General features: G+C 34.0%; 1 protein-coding gene across 3 annotated transcripts in view; it reads right to left on the bottom strand.

The window, feature by feature from the left end:
* Lpgat1 (lysophosphatidylglycerol acyltransferase 1) overlaps nucleotides 1-18,695 on the bottom strand; it is a 72,152-nt gene that overhangs the window by 12,742 nt on the left and 40,715 nt on the right. For all 3 annotated transcript variants that reach the window (XM_026387405.2, XM_026387408.2, XM_026387407.2), the window contains exons 4-6: nucleotides 18,439-18,534; nucleotides 14,533-14,806; nucleotides 11,796-11,922 (exon numbers count right to left, since the gene is read on the bottom strand). In XM_026387405.2, the coding sequence (XP_026243190.2) occupies nucleotides 11,796-11,922; nucleotides 14,533-14,806; nucleotides 18,439-18,534 (497 nt within the window). The remainder of the gene's footprint in view (nucleotides 1-11,795; nucleotides 11,923-14,532; nucleotides 14,807-18,438; nucleotides 18,535-18,695) is intronic.

The raw sequence follows: 18,695 nt of genomic DNA, 5'->3' as shown, positions 1-18,695 counted from the left end.
GGGAGCCACAAATTCCGATTTTAAATTAAATTCAAATCTCCTGATGACCCCTGAGCAATGTATATAAGGGTTAGAGTCCTAGCAGAATAATGCCCTGCAGTTTTTAGCCAGCATGGTCTGCACATAGGAAATTTCATTGCTTCTCTCTCTTAAATATTTGGAAATTTAGAAAGGTTAATTCACTTCATCTTGATACTAGAAGGTTGTCTCAAAACTAAAAAGTAAAACTGAAAATCAGATTTTATTTTTAAGTGAATGGCATAATTAAGTTTTTATGTTTAGATGATTTAATACTATTTTGACACAGCTTTGCAGTATAAGTAGTGCTTTTTAAGCTATTCACCTACTACTCTTCAGAATCCCACTCTCAAAAAGGAATGAAATAAATGCACCCAATGCAAATGTCTGCAAATCTGCTCTCACTCAGCAAGCTATAGTAGCCCTGGCATCTTCCTATTAAGAGTCCATGTCAGATGAGTGTGGCGGCACATGCCTGTAATCCTAGCAACTAGGGGGCTGAAGCAGGAGGATCATGAGTTCAAAGCCAGCCTCAACAACTAACAAGGCCCCAAGCAACTTAGTGAGACCTTGTCTCTAAATAAAATATTAAAAAGGCTGAGGATGTGGCTCAGTGGTTAAGCACCCCTGGTACAAAAAAAAAAAAAAAAAAAAAAGAAGTCCATGTCAAAGCTAGTGATCACACACAGTTCTCTCAGCCACAGGAATTAGGGTGTAGGAATGGACTCATAACCAGTTAGGGTCAAGGTGATAATAAAAGTTCTATAGGGGCTATAGGGAAAATTTGAAGAAAGGTTGCCCAGAAAAACTAAATCTACTTTTCCTCTTGTCTTTGTTCTTTCATGGGAGTTTGAGGTCTCAAATTTCTGTTACCCAGCTATGAGCTAGGCAAGCAACCGACACAGAAAGGAGAGCAAAACTGAGAAAAGCAGAGCTTGAGTCATTGCAAATTCCATCATAGAACTTGTCCTATTTTGGATATCCAGTCAATAATTTCCCTGATTGTTAAAGTATAACTCTTTTTTAATTGGGCTTTTAGTTACTTAAAGGATACAAATACAAACCTGACAAATTCTGTACTCAACTTCCTAATCTTATTTCCACAACTTCCCTTTATGCATGTTGTATTCCTGCTATGGTATAGATAAGTGGCCTCCATAGGCCATTGTATCAAAGGCTTGGTTGTGTATGGACTGACACCCTACCCTACCAACTGTCCAGAATAGCTTGATATTCCCTTGACTAAGACATAGCCAGAAGGCAGACCAAATGTCTGTTCTCAAGAGCAATCACTTCTATTACTCTGATTGTTTGGTTACCATGAGATTAAAATATTAAAATGAGTAATCCCCTAATATGGCAAAGGATCAAATGCAGGAAATACCAGTCTTCTTGGAATCAAATAAGAGCCATTTTTGTGGGATTGAAATAAATAAACCTATATATCAGAAATCAACCTTTGCAATAACAATAGCTATCCCAATGAAAAACCAGCTCATCATTTTTAAGAAACAAAAATTCTTATTATCAATAAACTAGAATGTGCTCTTAAATACAGAGTATTCTACCAAAATACATAGAATCCGATTTAAGAGCACTAGATGAAATTACATTTTCAAAAAAATAATGCTTAGCAGATGGCACTGTATATATTAGTTAGAACATTTGAATTTTTAAGCCACCAAGATACCAAAATGTGAGCCAACAAACAACATGACTAAACCTCAATTCAATTATGTCAACTACATGAAAGGAATCAAGCACTAAGGGAGATTCTGAGATAAAACAGTTCCTGCTTTCAAAAGGCTAATAAATCTAGCAGAGAGATGAGAAAAATAAGCAATGAGAATATGATAAATGTTGTATAGAGTCTAAAGAACTGTCATGTGAGTTTAAATGAAGGAATATGCATGTTCACTTATCTATGGCACATGATAAATTCATAAGTTACCACTTGAGTTTGGCCTAAATTATTAAGTAGAATTAAATTTAAAACAAATTTTTAGCTAATTAATATATGCATACAGTTTTCAAAAGGCAAAGTGTACTATAAGATAGACAATGAAAAATAATAGCACTATATTTTCCCTTGTCAGATCCCTGCTTCCCGGACAGAACCCTTTCCAACTGTTTCTTTTGCTGTTAACTTCCATATAGCTTATTATAACACCATTTCCAGATTACTCCATTTAAAATTTATTCATTGACTTCCTACTATGGAATCTAAGAATCTGGCTATCTTATAAGATTTTCTCTTCTCTCCCATGTCTGTCCTTTTCTTCTCTGGCAGTTAAAATTTCCTTCTTGGTGTCAACTCTGTCCTTTATAACTAAATCCATGATTATACTTATTAGTTTATGTTCTACTTATTTTCTTACATGTCTGTTTCTGTTATCAGACTATGTTATACTCATCTTTGTGTACCCTATGTATAAATCAATGCTTGGTCCTTACTGGGAACTCAAGTTTGTTGAACTGAATTGACAGTAATCTGATAGTACCCTATCAGGGTAGGTACAATAATAATAATTCAAAAATTCCCAAACTGCTTGTTACCAAAAATAGATTAATGGACAAGAACAGACACTTTAAAGTTTAACATATCAGAATATCTCCCAGCATTCAATTCCCAGAAGTTTTACTTTGAGCCGTTATCCTGAGGTAAGCTGCTCAGACCTGATCCTCCACTGAAACAATTAGGCTTTTTTTTTTTAAAGAAAAAACACTCAGGTATCTGAAAATAGAAATGAGATGTTAACTTTTACCTACTTTAAATACAGGGGAAAAACTAAGGAAGACATTTCCAAAAACTCTGAAGGTAGCAACTTACACTTATATTAAGAAATAATTTTGAGTAGCCTTAAAGTCTGTGTTGATAGGGAGATGGCAAACACTCAGCATGAAGGCCACTGCTTCCCTTCACAGTCAGGGATAGATAACTGAGTTCCCTTCCTGAGCAGACCTTGCAACAGTCAAAGCTACAGCTAACCAAGAAGCCACTTAAGGATATAAGCAATGAGATGACACTGCTCAGAATTGGAATTTATTATATCTTTGTTTTGTATCCCTTGAGATGTTGTAAGATGCTTAACAAATGCTTGTTGAGTGAACAGAAGGGAGCCATGCAGTAAGCAAAACATGGTACTGGTATATTTGTCTAAGAGAATCACGATTACACTTTCCATGTGTCTATAGACTTTTTAAAACTTTTTATTTTAAAGTAGTTTCAGTGTCAGAAAACTTATAAAAATAATACAAAGAATTCACATATATATTTAACTGAAAATTTCCTCAATATTTCCCACCTTCTCCTGCCTTTATTATTCTTTCTATGCAGGCACGCGCCACACACACACACACACACACACACACACACACACACACACACTCTTTTTCTAGTATGGATTTTTTTCCATCAATTTTTGAGAGTAAGTTAAATGAAATGGTTAGACAAAAAGACCTAGGTAGTTCTTCCATTTATCAGTTTCAATGACTTTAAAGATCTTTAGCTAAAGATAAACATCAGTGAGAGTCAAGTATACTCATTATTCAATTAAAACTTAAACCCTAACATATTTTGTATTTGGGGGCATAAAATTCCCGACACAACTAAATAATTTAGAAAATAAAAGTATATATTTTTAAAATTCCAAGCACACTTTCCTAGACCTTAAAGAGACTTAAAAGTGAAAAAGACATGGTAAACCCCAGGAGGAAGAGGTGGGAAGAGAGCTCTTCATTTCTAGTGTTTATTCACAATCACTCAGCAGATTTATAAAGTCCTCCAAGTCACATTATGGCTTAAAAAAAAAAAAAAGATTCACACACTATTAGTATCTCAGCAAATTGGCTGTGTTTGCTATACTCTGTTTTTTTAAAAATTTTTTTTAGTTATTTATTTTTATGTGGTGCTGAGGATCAAACCCAGTGCCTCACATGTGCGAGGCAAGCACTCTGCCACTGAGCTACAACCCCAGCCCAACTCTTGATTCTTTATAAGTGAGGGCTCTCATAGCTAAGCCTGGTTCTTGGGCTTCCTGACAGATCAGAATGTATAGAGTCAGTTCCTAGTTCTCAAGCCTTCATACTCAGACCAGGATTTATACGCACTATCGATGTCCTGGTTTGGGGCTTTCACACTTTGCTCAGGTTTGGAGCAGGACTTAGAACATTGGCTCCCTTGGTTCTTGGGCTTTTGGACTTGGACTGGAACCACTACTGATTTTTCTGGGCTTCCAGCTTGCAGACTGCAAGACTGTGGAACTTCTCTGCTAGTAATAAATTTCTTTCTCTATATATCTCTGTATATCCTATTGGTTCTGTTCCTCTGGAGAATTCTGTTTATACTATGTTATGTTACTACAAAACTATTTCAGCTATTCATTTATTTTTACTCATTCAAATGAATTTTAAAACCCTTTTGTCAAATTTCCTGAAAAAGTAATACTAGATTCTGACTGATTCTGATTTAATATAAATTATTTTAAATTTATAGATTTATTTATAATTTTGAGTCATCTCCTCTAGGAACACAGTCTTTCCATGTATTGTCTTTTGTGTTTTTACATTTTAGATGATACAAAATGAAATATTTATAAATGAAATGATATGTTTGAGACTTGATTCAGAATAATTCAGTGGGGTCTGGGAAATAATACAGAAGAATCAACATTAACCATAAATTGATAAGGAGAGGGATGAGTACATGGGGTTTCATTTTTAGGTTTGAAATTTTCTATAAAAAATGTTTTGGAGGCATGGCTATTTCTGAAATTATCCCCCCCCAAAACTTTTGACTTTTTTATTGTTATTTTTATGTAGTAAAAGTAAAAGCAGAAGGGAAAACCAAGTGACATATTAATCATAGACAGATTTGAATTTTGATATAAAATGTTATACTAAATGTTAGATTAATAGATAGCAATCATAAACAGACACAGGTTTAGACATAAAATGTTATGATAAATGTTACACTTTATTTTTAAGTACTGGCATAAATAAGGTTTTTAAAAAATCTTTTTGACAACTACTTTCACTATGCAGATGTAATTTTGACAATACTCTCCAAACTAAAGTAGAGTGTGTGTGTGTGCCCAGCAGTACAGCTGCTAAATCATAAGGTCTGTGCACATTCACCTTAATGGATGTAGTAAAACAGTTCTCAAAGTGTAGTCTAACAGATTACAATCTTATTAGCAGTATATAAGAGGTCACTTTTTCCTATGTTTATGTCAAAGTCATCATCTTTGAGTTCTGAAAAATCTGATTGGCTTGAAATAACAAATTTCTTTTGTTAAAAAAAACCTTTAAGTAAATATGTCAAACAGTGATAGTTTGACGACTTCTTTTCTTATCCCTTTAATTTCCTTCTCTTGTCTGATTTCTCTGGTTAGTGTTTAGAGAAATTATATTGAATAGAAGCGGTAAGAGAGGAGGGACATCTTGTTCCTGATTTTAGATGAAATGCTTTCAGTTTTTCTCCATTCAGTATGATGTTGGCTTTGGGTTTGTTATAAATAACTTTATAATGTAAGGTAAGTTCTTTCTATTCCTAGCTTCTCCAGCACTTTTAACATGAATGGGTGCTGGATTTATCAAAGGCCGTTTTCTGAATATATTGAGATGATCATGTGATTCTTGTCCTGAATTCTACTTAAGTGGTCAATTACATTTATTGATTTGCGTTATGTTGAACCAATCTTGCAACCCTGAGATGAGACTCACTTGTTAATGTTGAATTATCTTCTTGATGTGTTTTTGAATGCAGTTTGCTAATATTATATTAAGGATTTCTACGTCTATGTTCATACAGGGATATTGGCCTATATTTTTCTTTCCTTAATGTGTCTTTGTCTGGTTTTGGTATCAGGGTTATACTGACTTCACAGAATGTATTTGATACTGTTTCTTCCCTTTGAATTTCATGGAATAATTTGAGAAAGACTGGTGTTAGTTCTTTAAAGATTTGGTAGAATTCAGCTGAGAATCCATCTGGTCCTGAGTTTTCTTTGTTGGAAGTCTTTACATTGCTGTTTCAATTTTATTACTTGATATTGGTCTTTTTAGGTAACATATTTGTCTTTAAAAATTAGTTATGTATTTTTTATTAACTTCCTCAAATTGAAAATAAGTTATTGTCCAAAGTCCCTAAATATTCCAGTTTTAGTATATATGCTGCTGAAGCAAGAACTAAAGTCCCACACTGAATACATTCTCCAAAGTAACCCATGCCCTAGTCAAATTAGACATAAACATAACACCTCTGCTTGTATAGCAATCTATGCCACTACACTTAGGTTACATTTCTTCTCAAGATTTTTAAAACTGAAAATATAAGCTACTTCTGCACAAAAGAAATAATCAACTTTCACTTTCTGTCCTAATTTGAAGTGCAGGAGATATTTATGTTAAAGCAGCAGTTACTTTTGCATTTATCCTTAAACACTATCTCTGCAATTAAAATCTAATTATGCTTAATATTTATATTAACCACTTAATAGCAGTGAGCTGTGCTCACTACTAGTAATAAGCTGTAATAAGTGACATAATGTAGAAAACTGTTAGTTTGACAGAAATACTCTCAAATGTTTCCCACACTTTAGCCTTAGCTCTTCCTTTACTTTTCAAAAAGTTCAATAATGTAGTTGCATACCTACTAATATAAAACTGCTTCCCTAGTTAAACAATGTAATATTGGGATGAAAGAATAAGAAAAGACATCTTTTATAGTAAATGGCTGAGACATATGGGAATTCTGATTTAGTAATAGCGAATATCAGTAATTCATACATACTTGATATGTTTTAATAATTGCACTTTATATAAAAATAAGGCACACTGTAGTCAAAAACATTTTTTACCAGTACACCATTTGGTGCTCACAATAATTCATTCACTGAAGTTGGTCATGTATACACTGAGTTTAGTTATTAGCAAAGTGGCCTTGGCACTTAATCATCATTTGTCCCAAGTCTTCCAAAGAATAAGCTCCAAATACCTGCCCTAAAAGATCAGCTTTTGAATGACAACTACCTTTTCGTAAAACAGGATCAATTATGTAACTGCCACTATGTATCTGCTGCTACTTTCTCATCTATGTGGTATTTTAGGTATTTGTGTAGCATTTTATATATAACATGGATTTTAGAAATCTTAAAAATCAACATAAGCCTAAGAAGTAAAAAGTGACATAATGTAGAAAACTGCTATTTGAAGCTATTGCATTCTTGTATTTTTTTTTTCCTAAACATCAGTACAAAAATCTAGAATTAAAAAAAAAAAAGTGCTGCACTTTCTGGTAGTGTAGATATTCCCTTCCTGTTTAAATAAAGAGAAAAAAAATTAAGAACTTATTAACACAGTATGATGGGAGTCACTCTATAGGGAAAATGCCATTTTTACTCACAGATGTCAATATAGTTGTCATGAGTCACATTATGTTCATTGCAATGAGGTACAAAATAGTGGAAATTATTAGGTAGCTTAAAATGTACAAGAAGAGCAAATAAATATATTATGGAAATAAAAAATTAAGCACTAACAATAAATAAATTATGCCAACTATCCTATTTCCCAAGTGAATTCTGATGGTAAGAAATGCTGTAGTATACCAGCTACCCCAAACACATTCTTTAGTTCTCAGCAGCATCAAAATGTACTACTCAGGAGAGGACAGTCACTATTCTCTATGGAATTTACCTATAGTATGACATAAGCACCTCAAATATCTAGATATTTAATACAGATTGAGTACTTATGAATTGTTCAACTTTTAAAAACCTGTTTGTACTTTCTTAGAATTGTGTTTAATTATGCTATCTCCAAATTTGCTTCCACTGATCTAAAATGAATTCCTTTTAAGGAGTACTTGAGTTCTAGGATTTATATATTTTACCTCTTTTGATAATCTACCAATTGCATTTTTAATGGAGAAATTAAAATACATGATATATTTCAAACTGGATTTGATCAAGGCTGAATAGAATGGAATAATTACTTTATGACCGTCATATGTCATACACCTCAAGATTAGACTAAAAAACTAGCAATAGTACTGACTACTCCATTTATACCAAAGCCCTCTAAGACTGAGGGCTGCTAAGTTGTTTTTTAAAAGTCAGCTGGGGTTGTTGAGAATAACATAGTAACCAGGCACAAAGGCACATGCCTATAATCCCAGCAGCTCTGGAGGCTGAGATAGAAGGATCCTGAGTTCAAAGCAGCCTCAGCAAAAGTGAAGCAACTCAGTGAGACCCTGTCTCTAAATAAAATACAAAATAGGGATGGGGATATGGCTCAGTGGTCATGCCCCTGGGTTCAGTCCCTAGTATTACCCCCCACACACATACAAAAACAAACAAACAACAGAATAACACAATAATGCTTTGGAGAAAATGTCATTACAGAAAAAAAAAATCAATTCATAAATTTTTTGTTTGTTTGTTTACTGGGTACCAAAGATTGAACCAAGGGGCGCTTAACCACTGAGCCACATCCCCAGGGTCTTGCTTAGTTGCTCAGGGCCTTGCTAAATTGCTAAAATTGGGTACCAAGGATTGAACCAAGGGGCGCTTAACCACTGAGCCACATCCCCAGCCCTTTTTTATTTTGAGACAGGGTCTTGCTTAGTTGCTCAGGGCCTTGCTAAATTGCTGGCTTTGATCTTGTGATCCTCCTGCCTCAGCCTCTCATGTCACTGGGATTATAGGTGTGGACCACTATGCCCAGCTTTTTAAATTTTCTATTATGAGACAGGCTCTTGCTATAATGCCGCCATACAGGGCATAAATATGTTTTTAAAACCTGCCTGTAGGTGAAGATAAGAAAGATAACACCAAGCAAAAGCAGTTTTTCAGTTAACATTATGGTTTTCAGGCAATCTTTTCTTATCTTTTTGGGCTCCCATTCCTAGGTTGAAGCAGTCAGTACTATTCAGTTTTCCTGCCAACTTCCTTACATTAAAAGAGAAGAGATTTAGGGCTGGGGATGTGGCTCAAGTGGTAGTGTGCTCGCCTAGCGTGCGTGAGGCACTGGGTTCGATTCTTAGCACCACATAAATGTGAAATAGAGATACTGTGTCCACCTAAAACTAAAGAAATAAATATTTTTAAAAAAGAGAGAGAAGAGATCTAAACCTTATTTATTCACATACACATACACAAGTATACATATATATGCATATGATTATTAATGTTGCATTTCAAAACTTTTACTCTAATTGAAAACATCTCGACCTTGATTAACATTTTAAAAATATAACCAAACACAGAGTATGAACTAGAAAGGATATCTTTTCCCATCTCCATTGGTGCCCTGATAGACTACAACAATCATGAAGAGTCAGCCTATGGTTGATAGAGCTTATTCCTGAGAGCTAAGGACATGGCCCATGTCTCTTTTCACAAACTTTTGAAAAACCTCAGTACTGTGCTGACATCAGACACCCCTGTTTTGTCTTGCCCCTTTCATTTGCTTTCCTTTTCCTACTGGAACACAGGTCCATCCCCCTTCCTTAACTCTAGCCAGACAATGATGTCTTACAAATTCCTGGGAAGAAAAGGAAAGTGTATCTCCTCACCTGTCCAAACAAGACTCCTAGGGTATGTATATACCCATAAATTATCAGGCATAATGTGCATTTTAGTGGATAGAATATGATTCTACACCATAATTGAATCTCTACTAATCTAACACAATGAACTTTCCTTTATTATTTTTACATCTGGTAATAAATTATTTTTCTATATCAAACTAACAGTTCCTATCTTCTATCTATACTTTGGATTTACTCTCCAGGTCAGGGTTTCTTAACTTTTTTTTTGGTCATGGATGATTTTGAGAATAAAGTTAAAGTAGTGAATCCTCTCTGTAGAAAGCACAACATACATAAAACCAAAAAAATTTTGCATACAGACTTGGTTAAAAAAATTATCTGAGGCCCATCCATTAGGCTCAGGCTTAAGAACCTCTGCTTCAAGTGACTTAAGAGCCCTATTCTTGTTTCCTGATAATTTTTCTAAAAAATAGACCAATTCTTCAATTATTAAGATTCTACATGATTCCATTCATTTTTTTGATTGTTTATAAACCAAATTTCCTATATTTATTGACTAAAAAGAGGGTCAACTATAACATAATGCTCAAAAAATAGAATTTTTTTTCTTTGATTCAGTTTTTTTTTTTGGTTTGATCTGCTAGGACATCTACATATATCAATGAAGATATCATCTTCTTTTATCCAATACACATATCCAACTGCCATATAATGCTAGTTTGGGCATTAACAATGACCTTTGTTGTTAGATTATAAACTTTAAAAAGTTACTGAAGGCTACATGAAATAAAACTGTTCCTAGAGAAATTCTTCCAGGGCCTAGCACATCACCTTGTATATAAGTGCTCAATAACTTAAATAAAATGTACAACATATGTGAAATGGAGTTAGAAAAGCCCTTAAGAATTATACTTTTACATTACACATGAACTTCCTAATTGGGCAATTAAGTCACACACTAGAACAACTATAATTTCATAGTCATCTCGTACACATCAAAAACCAAACAAAAATATTTAATTTTAAGTTGAAAGTTTAAGTTTCAAACCTCCCAGCTGGATATTTATTTATTTATTTATTTGTTTAAAGAGAGAGGTGAGAGAGAGAGAGAGAGAGAGAAGAGAATTTTTGATATTTATTTTTCAGTTTTTGGCAGACACAATATCTTTGTCTGTATGTGGCGCTGAGGATCGAACCCGAGCCACACGCATGCAGGCGAGCGCACCACCGCCTGAGCCACATCCCCAGCCCCAGCCAGCTGGATATTTATAGAATACTGATGGTTTACACATATGAAAAAATACTACCTATTATCAATGGGTATGTAATTTGAGCAATTTTCCTCTTATTGTGAAGGATCTTTATGGCAACTGTGATTTTCCTTGGTACCCCTTCATACATTTGTAAGTTAGCTGTCATGGGTTGAAGTCCCTGACAAGGAGAGTAAAGCTAAATGAACTATAAAGTGATTAACTATATTCAGTCCTTATCAGTGCTATGCTTTGATATAAATTCCTTCACATGTTTACATGAAACTTTCCCCAAAAAAAATCTACATTAAAACATCTCAAGAAGATGGCACAGAATATTCAACATTTTTGCTGTTTATGCAAATGGCACTGGCATACCAAAATATTAAAAATGTATATCATATTAAATTAGTTTAATCATTCATAACTTCTTATATGGATTAATGATTTCAAAACAAATTTCATTCTTATCAATACATATCTACCTAACCCAAGTAATTACACATTTATACTTGATGTTCGCTCTTTCAGTTACTTTTACTCAAGAATGTCAGGCAACTGGGTATTTAAAGTGCCTTTGGAACATCGTTTTTAGAGATTTATGTCACTCAGTAAAAATAAGTACTTGAAATGATATTTTCCATATTCAAAAGCCAGTGTAGAATTTTTATTCCCTGTAAACACATACCATGCCAGCTATTTCCACAGTCCGGTTAAAAACTAAATATTAAAACATTCACACTGTTCTGAGGTCATTCTATTGGATATATACTGAATACAAATATAGAGTTCTTATTTTTTTTAAAGAGAATGAGAGAGGAGAGAGAGAGAGAATTTTTTAATATTTATTTTTTAGTTTTCAGTGGACACAACAACTTTGTTTGTATGTGGTGCTGAGGATTGAACCCGGGCCGCATGCATGCCAGGTGAGCGCGCTACCGCTTGAGCCACATCCCCAGCCCAAGAGTTCTTACCTGTAATGGACATGTGTGACTGTTGGTTTCCTGTATCCAAGGATCCAAGTTTGAATATCTAGAGGTTCAGCTTTGGGATATGCTATGGTTGTATCTATTATCCATTGAAGGCCTTTTGATTTGTTCTCTGAGAACAAAGAAAAAAAATTACTTAAGGTTGGATCACTTTTTATATTATCTGCAGCAAATAACATGGTATCAATCACTTGAGAAGTGTAAAGTTTATTAATATAGCTTTTGCTTTAAGAAGTGAGGATGATCTTTGGTGCTACTGCTCTATAATACATGTAGGACAAAATTAAGGGTTTCTTATTGTTTTATAAAATGGATGAATTTCAAAACAAATAATTGAGTACTGTTATCTACTGCACATGCATAATTCAGGTATTCAGTACAATTATGCATTCTAAAAGTCTTATTTATATTTTATCACTTCTGTAAAAAAATTGGCCTATGAAAAGGTAAGAAGTATCACATTGCAAAAATGAAAAACAGACTGAAACAAAATCATTCACTAAATATAATTATAATGCAAACACCAAGATTTGCAATACTTGGAGATACTAATAAATATAAGAACATGGCAATAAAATTATGAATTTTTAGACATACATTATTGTCAGTTGCTGTTCTTATTAGAAACAAAGCAAAAGAACTGCAATTTTAGCAAAAGTTACATGCAAATAAAGCAATAAACTCTCCTGTCTTTTGGAAGGGACAGCAGATAACTACCGTTGAAGTGTAAGGATGGGGAAGCTCCATTTAGTTTGTCCCTTTGTACACTATTTTTATTCCCAGTATGGAGTACAAAATTGAGCAAGAATGGAGAGGGAAATCTTCAGAGAATGCTGATAGAATAGACCATTACACTTTAAAGTCTATGTTTGAAGTATCTAAGAATCCCCAAAAAGAAAAGAAGAAAAAAATTCTCATTTTCAAGCATAAGTCCAAACATATGCATTAGAAACCAGTGGTATGTGTGTGTGTATATGCATACATATCCCTTAAATTCTTTAAATATTTTAGAACAACATTCTGAAGACAGGAAAATCTGTAAAAAAAATTTTTTTGTCAAATTTTACAAAACTTTTTGTCTAATTCTTTCAGATGCTTGAACATTTTCAAATTGAAATGATAAGAAAAAATACCAGAGTTCAGCTTAATATCTTAATCAAGCAATAAACACATATGCTAATCCTTTTAAAGTTAATCAGACAAAACTTAATTTTGATATGTGCATATGGATCACATGAGAAATGGTTTGTATTTACAGGGGATAAAAATAGTAGCAAATACACTAAGAAAAATTAAATGAAAAATACCAAACACAGAGAAGAGTAAAATACAAAAACTAGTTTACAGGTCTATTAATGATCTTTTCTAAACAGCTAGGAAAAAATGTTTTAATTAAGGTAGGATAAATAATAAATTACTTTGTTATAAACATTTCCTCTCCAAAAGAGAAACCATCTTTCTTCACTATTAGGCATCTTTCTTTGCTATTAAGTATGATAATTGGTCCTTCCTTCAAGATCTAGACAACCAGTGTTCGGACCAGGTTCACTATTTAAACAGCAATGTTACTTGTTCCAATTAATCCTGTGTGGAAGACCTTGGCCTTCCAGTTTGGGCTTGGCTGACACTGCTATAGTGTCTTTCCAGTAGTGAAGCTATTCTGAACCTAACTTTCCTATTAAAAGACTCTTTCAATTTGTCTTTTAAATAGATGATGAAAGATTAAGAGAGCAGACTGCCAAGTAGCTGCGTGGAAAAAAAAAAAAAAAGAAGAAAGACAAACTCAGGGCAATCTCATGGGCATTATTTCTACATCTGCTCTTTATCACCATTTAGAAACACATTTCTGAGAGTCAATCATTTCAGTTTTCAGTGTATTTAAAGAATATTAAAAGAATAGCAAACCACTAGTAGGGAAACAGACCAAGTCAATTTCTCTGAGCTTCTAAATTTATAATTTGTCACCAAATTTTTACAGTAATAGTGGCTTAGATAAACTTGCTCAAGATAGTTGTCATATTGTTGGCACAAATACCTTCTACAAAACTTCATAATCTACCAGGCTATTTCCTAGCTGACTGCATCTTTTTCTTGGCCATAAAAATAATACATACTCATTATTTAAAAATTGAAAAATACAGGAAAGGATTAAGAATTGGGGAAAATTATCCATAATGTTACAACTTAGAAAAACAATCACTGCCAACATTTGGGTATCTTTTCTTTCACACATTTCCTACTGGTAACTGATCACAGACTTGAGCTCATACTCAAGTTTCACAGAGTTGTGTGTTTCAACAGTATACCATGAGCACCTGGCTAAGCCACTATATAATGGCTGCACTGTAGTCTCCACTTATGGATATTTGATGATTACTTACCTTCTATTTCCATTTTTTTTGCTATTTTAAACAATTCTGTGATAAATTTCTTTGCCTGTACTTGAGATTATTTCATTTTCAGTGGAATAACTGAGTTATATTTATTAACACTTTAAGGGTCTTAATAAATACTGTCCAACTACATTAAATTTATTCTCTATTATTTGAATAAAAATGATAAATATATACATATTGTTTTTATAAATAGAAACATCAAAAAAAATCATAGTTTCATATTCTACCCCAGTATTAATTTTACTTGACAAAAATCACAAAAAGAACAACTATACCTTCTGGAACTCCAGAAAACCCTTTACAGGAAATGCTAAAAACCATCATACCTAATTCTTTAGCATCTCCTCCTGCTTGACTTCCATTTTCCTGTCGTGCTACAAGTACACTCAAAATAATTTTTGTTGCACCAAATCTTGGCAAAGTGACATGTGTAAGAAATGGCAAGTTATTTTTCTTGGCATATGCCTGACTTGTTTCTCGCCTCTTCCTGAGGAAGCCCCCTTCGGGAAACAAAACAATCCATTTTCGATCTCTGCTCCTATAATTATTTTCTAGGTGCTTCTTGAGAAGCAGCAGCTGTTGATCACGATGAGATTTTCCCTAGAAGGTATACACAAATAGTAAGGACAGTTACATCCAAAATGAAAATGCTGTAAGATCAAATAAAAACAATCATTTCTAAATTCAAATCCAGTCACAGAATAAAAGAGTCATTTCCCCTGACTTATTTCCCTTTATGACTCCAGTAGTAAAAAGAGAAAATTTATTAGCACTTAATAAACAAACCTTTCTTTCTGCAGGAAAAGTAACTTGCTCTGATTGCCCAGAAAGTTCAGTCATTAACCTATCCAGCAACTACAAACTAAATGCCTACTATATGCCAAGTGCTATCAGAGATTCTAAAGACAGGATTAAACAGCGAGATTATACTCTAGTTTTGGGAAAGTGGTAAATTTGGAGTGTTCACTCAATCAGAATCAGTGATATGTGTGTTTCAGCAGCTTTTGGTCACTGTGACCAAAATTCTTGACAAACACAACTCAGGGGACAGAAACTTTATTTGGAACTCATGGTTTCAGAGGCCTCAGTCCATAGACAGTCAAGTCCATCCTCTGTGCTCAAGGTGAGGCAGCACATCATGGCTGACAGGCCAGAGAGAGGAAAGCAGCTGACCTTGCAGTGGCCAGGAAGCAGAGAGAGATGGAAGGGGTTTCAGGGAAGATGAACCCTTCCAGGGCATACCCCCAGTGACCCACCTCCTCTAGCTATACCCCATCCACCTATAGTTACCACCCAGCCCATTCAAACTAGGATGGACTGATCAGGTTACAGCTCTCACAACACAATTTCTCACCTCCAAGCATTCCTACATTAACACAGGAGATTTTTGGGGTCACCTCTAATCCAAACCATAACAATGTGTTAGGAAGAAAAGATTAAGAGGCTAGAAAAAAATCAAGAAGGTCAGGGAAAGCTGCTTTGGGGAGGTATCATTTAAGCAAAGAGCTGTTAATGGGAGGGAATAAGCCGCATGAAGAGGAAGTATATACCAAGGAATGAGAACAAAAAGCACAAAGATCTGGATAGGGACAAGCTCAGGATGTTCAAAGAACAGTACCAAAGCTGGTATGACTGAAAAGATGAATGAGGTAGTCAGTGGCAGGAGATGAAACTGCAGAGGGAGGTGGAGACCAAGTGAAAAGGGCCTTATGCATAGCTAGGTAGTTTAAGATGTGAATTCACTGGATTTTAAATGAGGCAGTGTTATAATCTTATTTAGATTTGAAAAAAAATCTGCTGGCTCCTGTGACACAAAGACTACAAGAAATAAGTTAGGAGACTACTGTAAAGGTTCCTGCAAGGGAGCTTCAAAGGATTCAACTCAGGAGTATTCATGAGAAGTGGGTACATACAGGGAATAAAATGTTGAAAGCAAAGTTACTAGGATTTTCTGATATATCTGATTTCAGTTGTGAGGGAAACAAAGGAACATGGATGACTTGAAGACTGAAAACAGGAATCCAGAAAAACTTATAAGGCGACCCAAAACCTACAACTAAATATCACAAAGGGTCTTTCAGAATGATCAATTTGCTAATTTCCAGGCAACATAATTACAGAAGCTCCTTAAAATAATTAGTACACTTTCAGGCCAGGTGCCATGGCACACATCTGTAATCCCAGCAACTAGGGAGGCTAAGGAAGGAGGACCACAAGTTTGAGTCCAGTCTCAGCAACTTAGCAAGACTCCATCTTAAAATAAAATATAAAAAGGGATGGGGATGTAGCTCAGTGGTAAAGTGCCATTGGGTTCAATCACCAGGACAAATAATAACAACAACAAAAACAATAATAACAACAAGGACAACAACACATTCAGTCTTTAAATTAAACATATCCCAAATGCAAAACAAGGAAGAAATGTTCTTAGTTTACTAAACTAAATTGATTATGATTGAAATAGCTTAAGTTCCCAAGATTACTTATAAAATATTTTTACTATTCTTGGGAAATCTTGTCAAAAATTATCTCATAGCAAAGCCCCAAAGATTTAAAAAAAAATTAATACTTTTTCTATTCCAATTCTCCTTCCATGTTACAAATTTTCATTACTAATCTATAGGGAAAAAATGTTGCTCTTTAGAAATGGATTTGGCAATTTCCCACATACTGTGAAATGTAGTTTTATATATACAAACTTCATATTGCAATAGCCACAAAAATAGTTTGGTGTACATAATTTTTTATTTTTAATTCTCTTGAATTACACTGATAATTTAGCACTTTCTTGATGTTTAAGGATCATGATCACTAAGATCAACTGTTATACTACACTATAAGTCAATAATTTCCTCAGACCCCATGTTGTAAGAGGCTTGGCTACTTTTTCCACTAGACCCCCTAGACTGCAAAGCTTTCTGTCAGTCCTACTACCTTCTCTGAGATATTAGTGTTAGGTTTTTTGTTGTGGTTACTGTTTACTTTGTCCTGACCTCCTGACCAATCTCCACTACCACCTCTTCGTGAAGTTCCAGTCCACACTTTCATCTGTCTTTGCTCAGAAGAACCATGGTAAGCACTAGGTAATTGGACATCATGTGAAAATAACAGGTTCTGTACATAAAACTGTATGGAGTAAAATGGATGTGTTTTATAACACTTTTCACAGAGCTTAAAAGTTTTCTACTCATTTCCAGTTTATTTCTGCATTTGTGCTTCATAGAAGAGGCTTCATTTGATTCCTGAGTTATTCATTAAGTATTTATGTGCAGAGCACTGCATAATCCAGATTAAAATGCTCATTATAGAAACAATAAGTAAGTGTTGCATTAGCACACATGAAAACTCTTACATATCACATCTAGGTTTTCCACTTTTGAGAAAATCAGGTTTATAATACTAGTACCATACCAGGGAAATATAATGTAACACTGACTGAATAAAATGTTATGATTCTTTCTACTGCACTAAACTATTCCTCATGCTTGGGATCTTCCTCAATCCATGTTTGTCCATCAAAATCCATAACAATTCTTTAAAATTTATGCCAAATATCATTTTATCCTCTCAAGTTTTTCTGAGTTCACAGAAAAAATCTGATACTCATTTCCCTAAAACAAATTCCCAAAATATTTCTGATGATGATGATGACAACAATTATGAAGATGTAATAATCTCCCTACTGGTAATTAAGATATCTTCTATATCATATAACAGGCCCTTATAGATCAAAATTATAGTGATAATAAAGATGATGATAGTGGTAAACATGATAAGGGCAGCAAGCACTGTTCCGAGTGTTTTACCTACATTACTTCATTTAATCCCCACAATAACTATCTGGGGTGTTACTATATTATCTTCATTTGAAAAATAAGGGAACTTTGAGCTGGTTAAGTAATTTTCCCAATTCATATAACTAAGAAGCTGAAGAGCAGGGAATATAATGAACGTTTGATAAATGTTTATTAAACTGAATTGTATCCTCTATATGGAAGGGTAGTAGAGGTTAAAATATTTGCATTGTAAGTATCTTATTACTCAGGCACACTCAAATTCACATTAAAGTAAATGTTTATGGAAGAAAGACCTAGAGGAAGGACTCCCTGAAACACTAGAACTGACTACCTATTATAGTTGGCTTTCTTATGTACCTTTTCATAATGAAGAATCAGTCTGACCAGACTATTCATTCAGACTTTTATCGTGGGGAAGAAATGTTCATCACTTACCTGCCTTATAAAGAAGTCTCCATGAATTAGAGAAACAATTCCAAAGTTGGTGTACTTAAAAATATGATCCATCAACCATATTAACTGAGCAACAGCCTAAAATATTTAAAAACAAGAGATAATTAAATATTGTATAGAAGTAACCAGACTATAATCTTGCCAAGGCTTCAAATTTTAAACATAGTCATCCAAGCATTAAGTATTCTTAATTAACCTAAATATTTTAAATCTAATGCTCTTTCTACAAATATAACATA

The sequence above is a fragment of the Urocitellus parryii genome, chromosome 9 (assembly GCF_045843805.1).
Source record: "Urocitellus parryii isolate mUroPar1 chromosome 9, mUroPar1.hap1, whole genome shotgun sequence".
NCBI classification, from domain to species: domain Eukaryota; kingdom Metazoa; phylum Chordata; class Mammalia; order Rodentia; family Sciuridae; genus Urocitellus; species Urocitellus parryii.
Note: the sequence above shows the minus strand (reverse complement) of the source record. Positions and strands in the feature narration are given on the sequence as shown.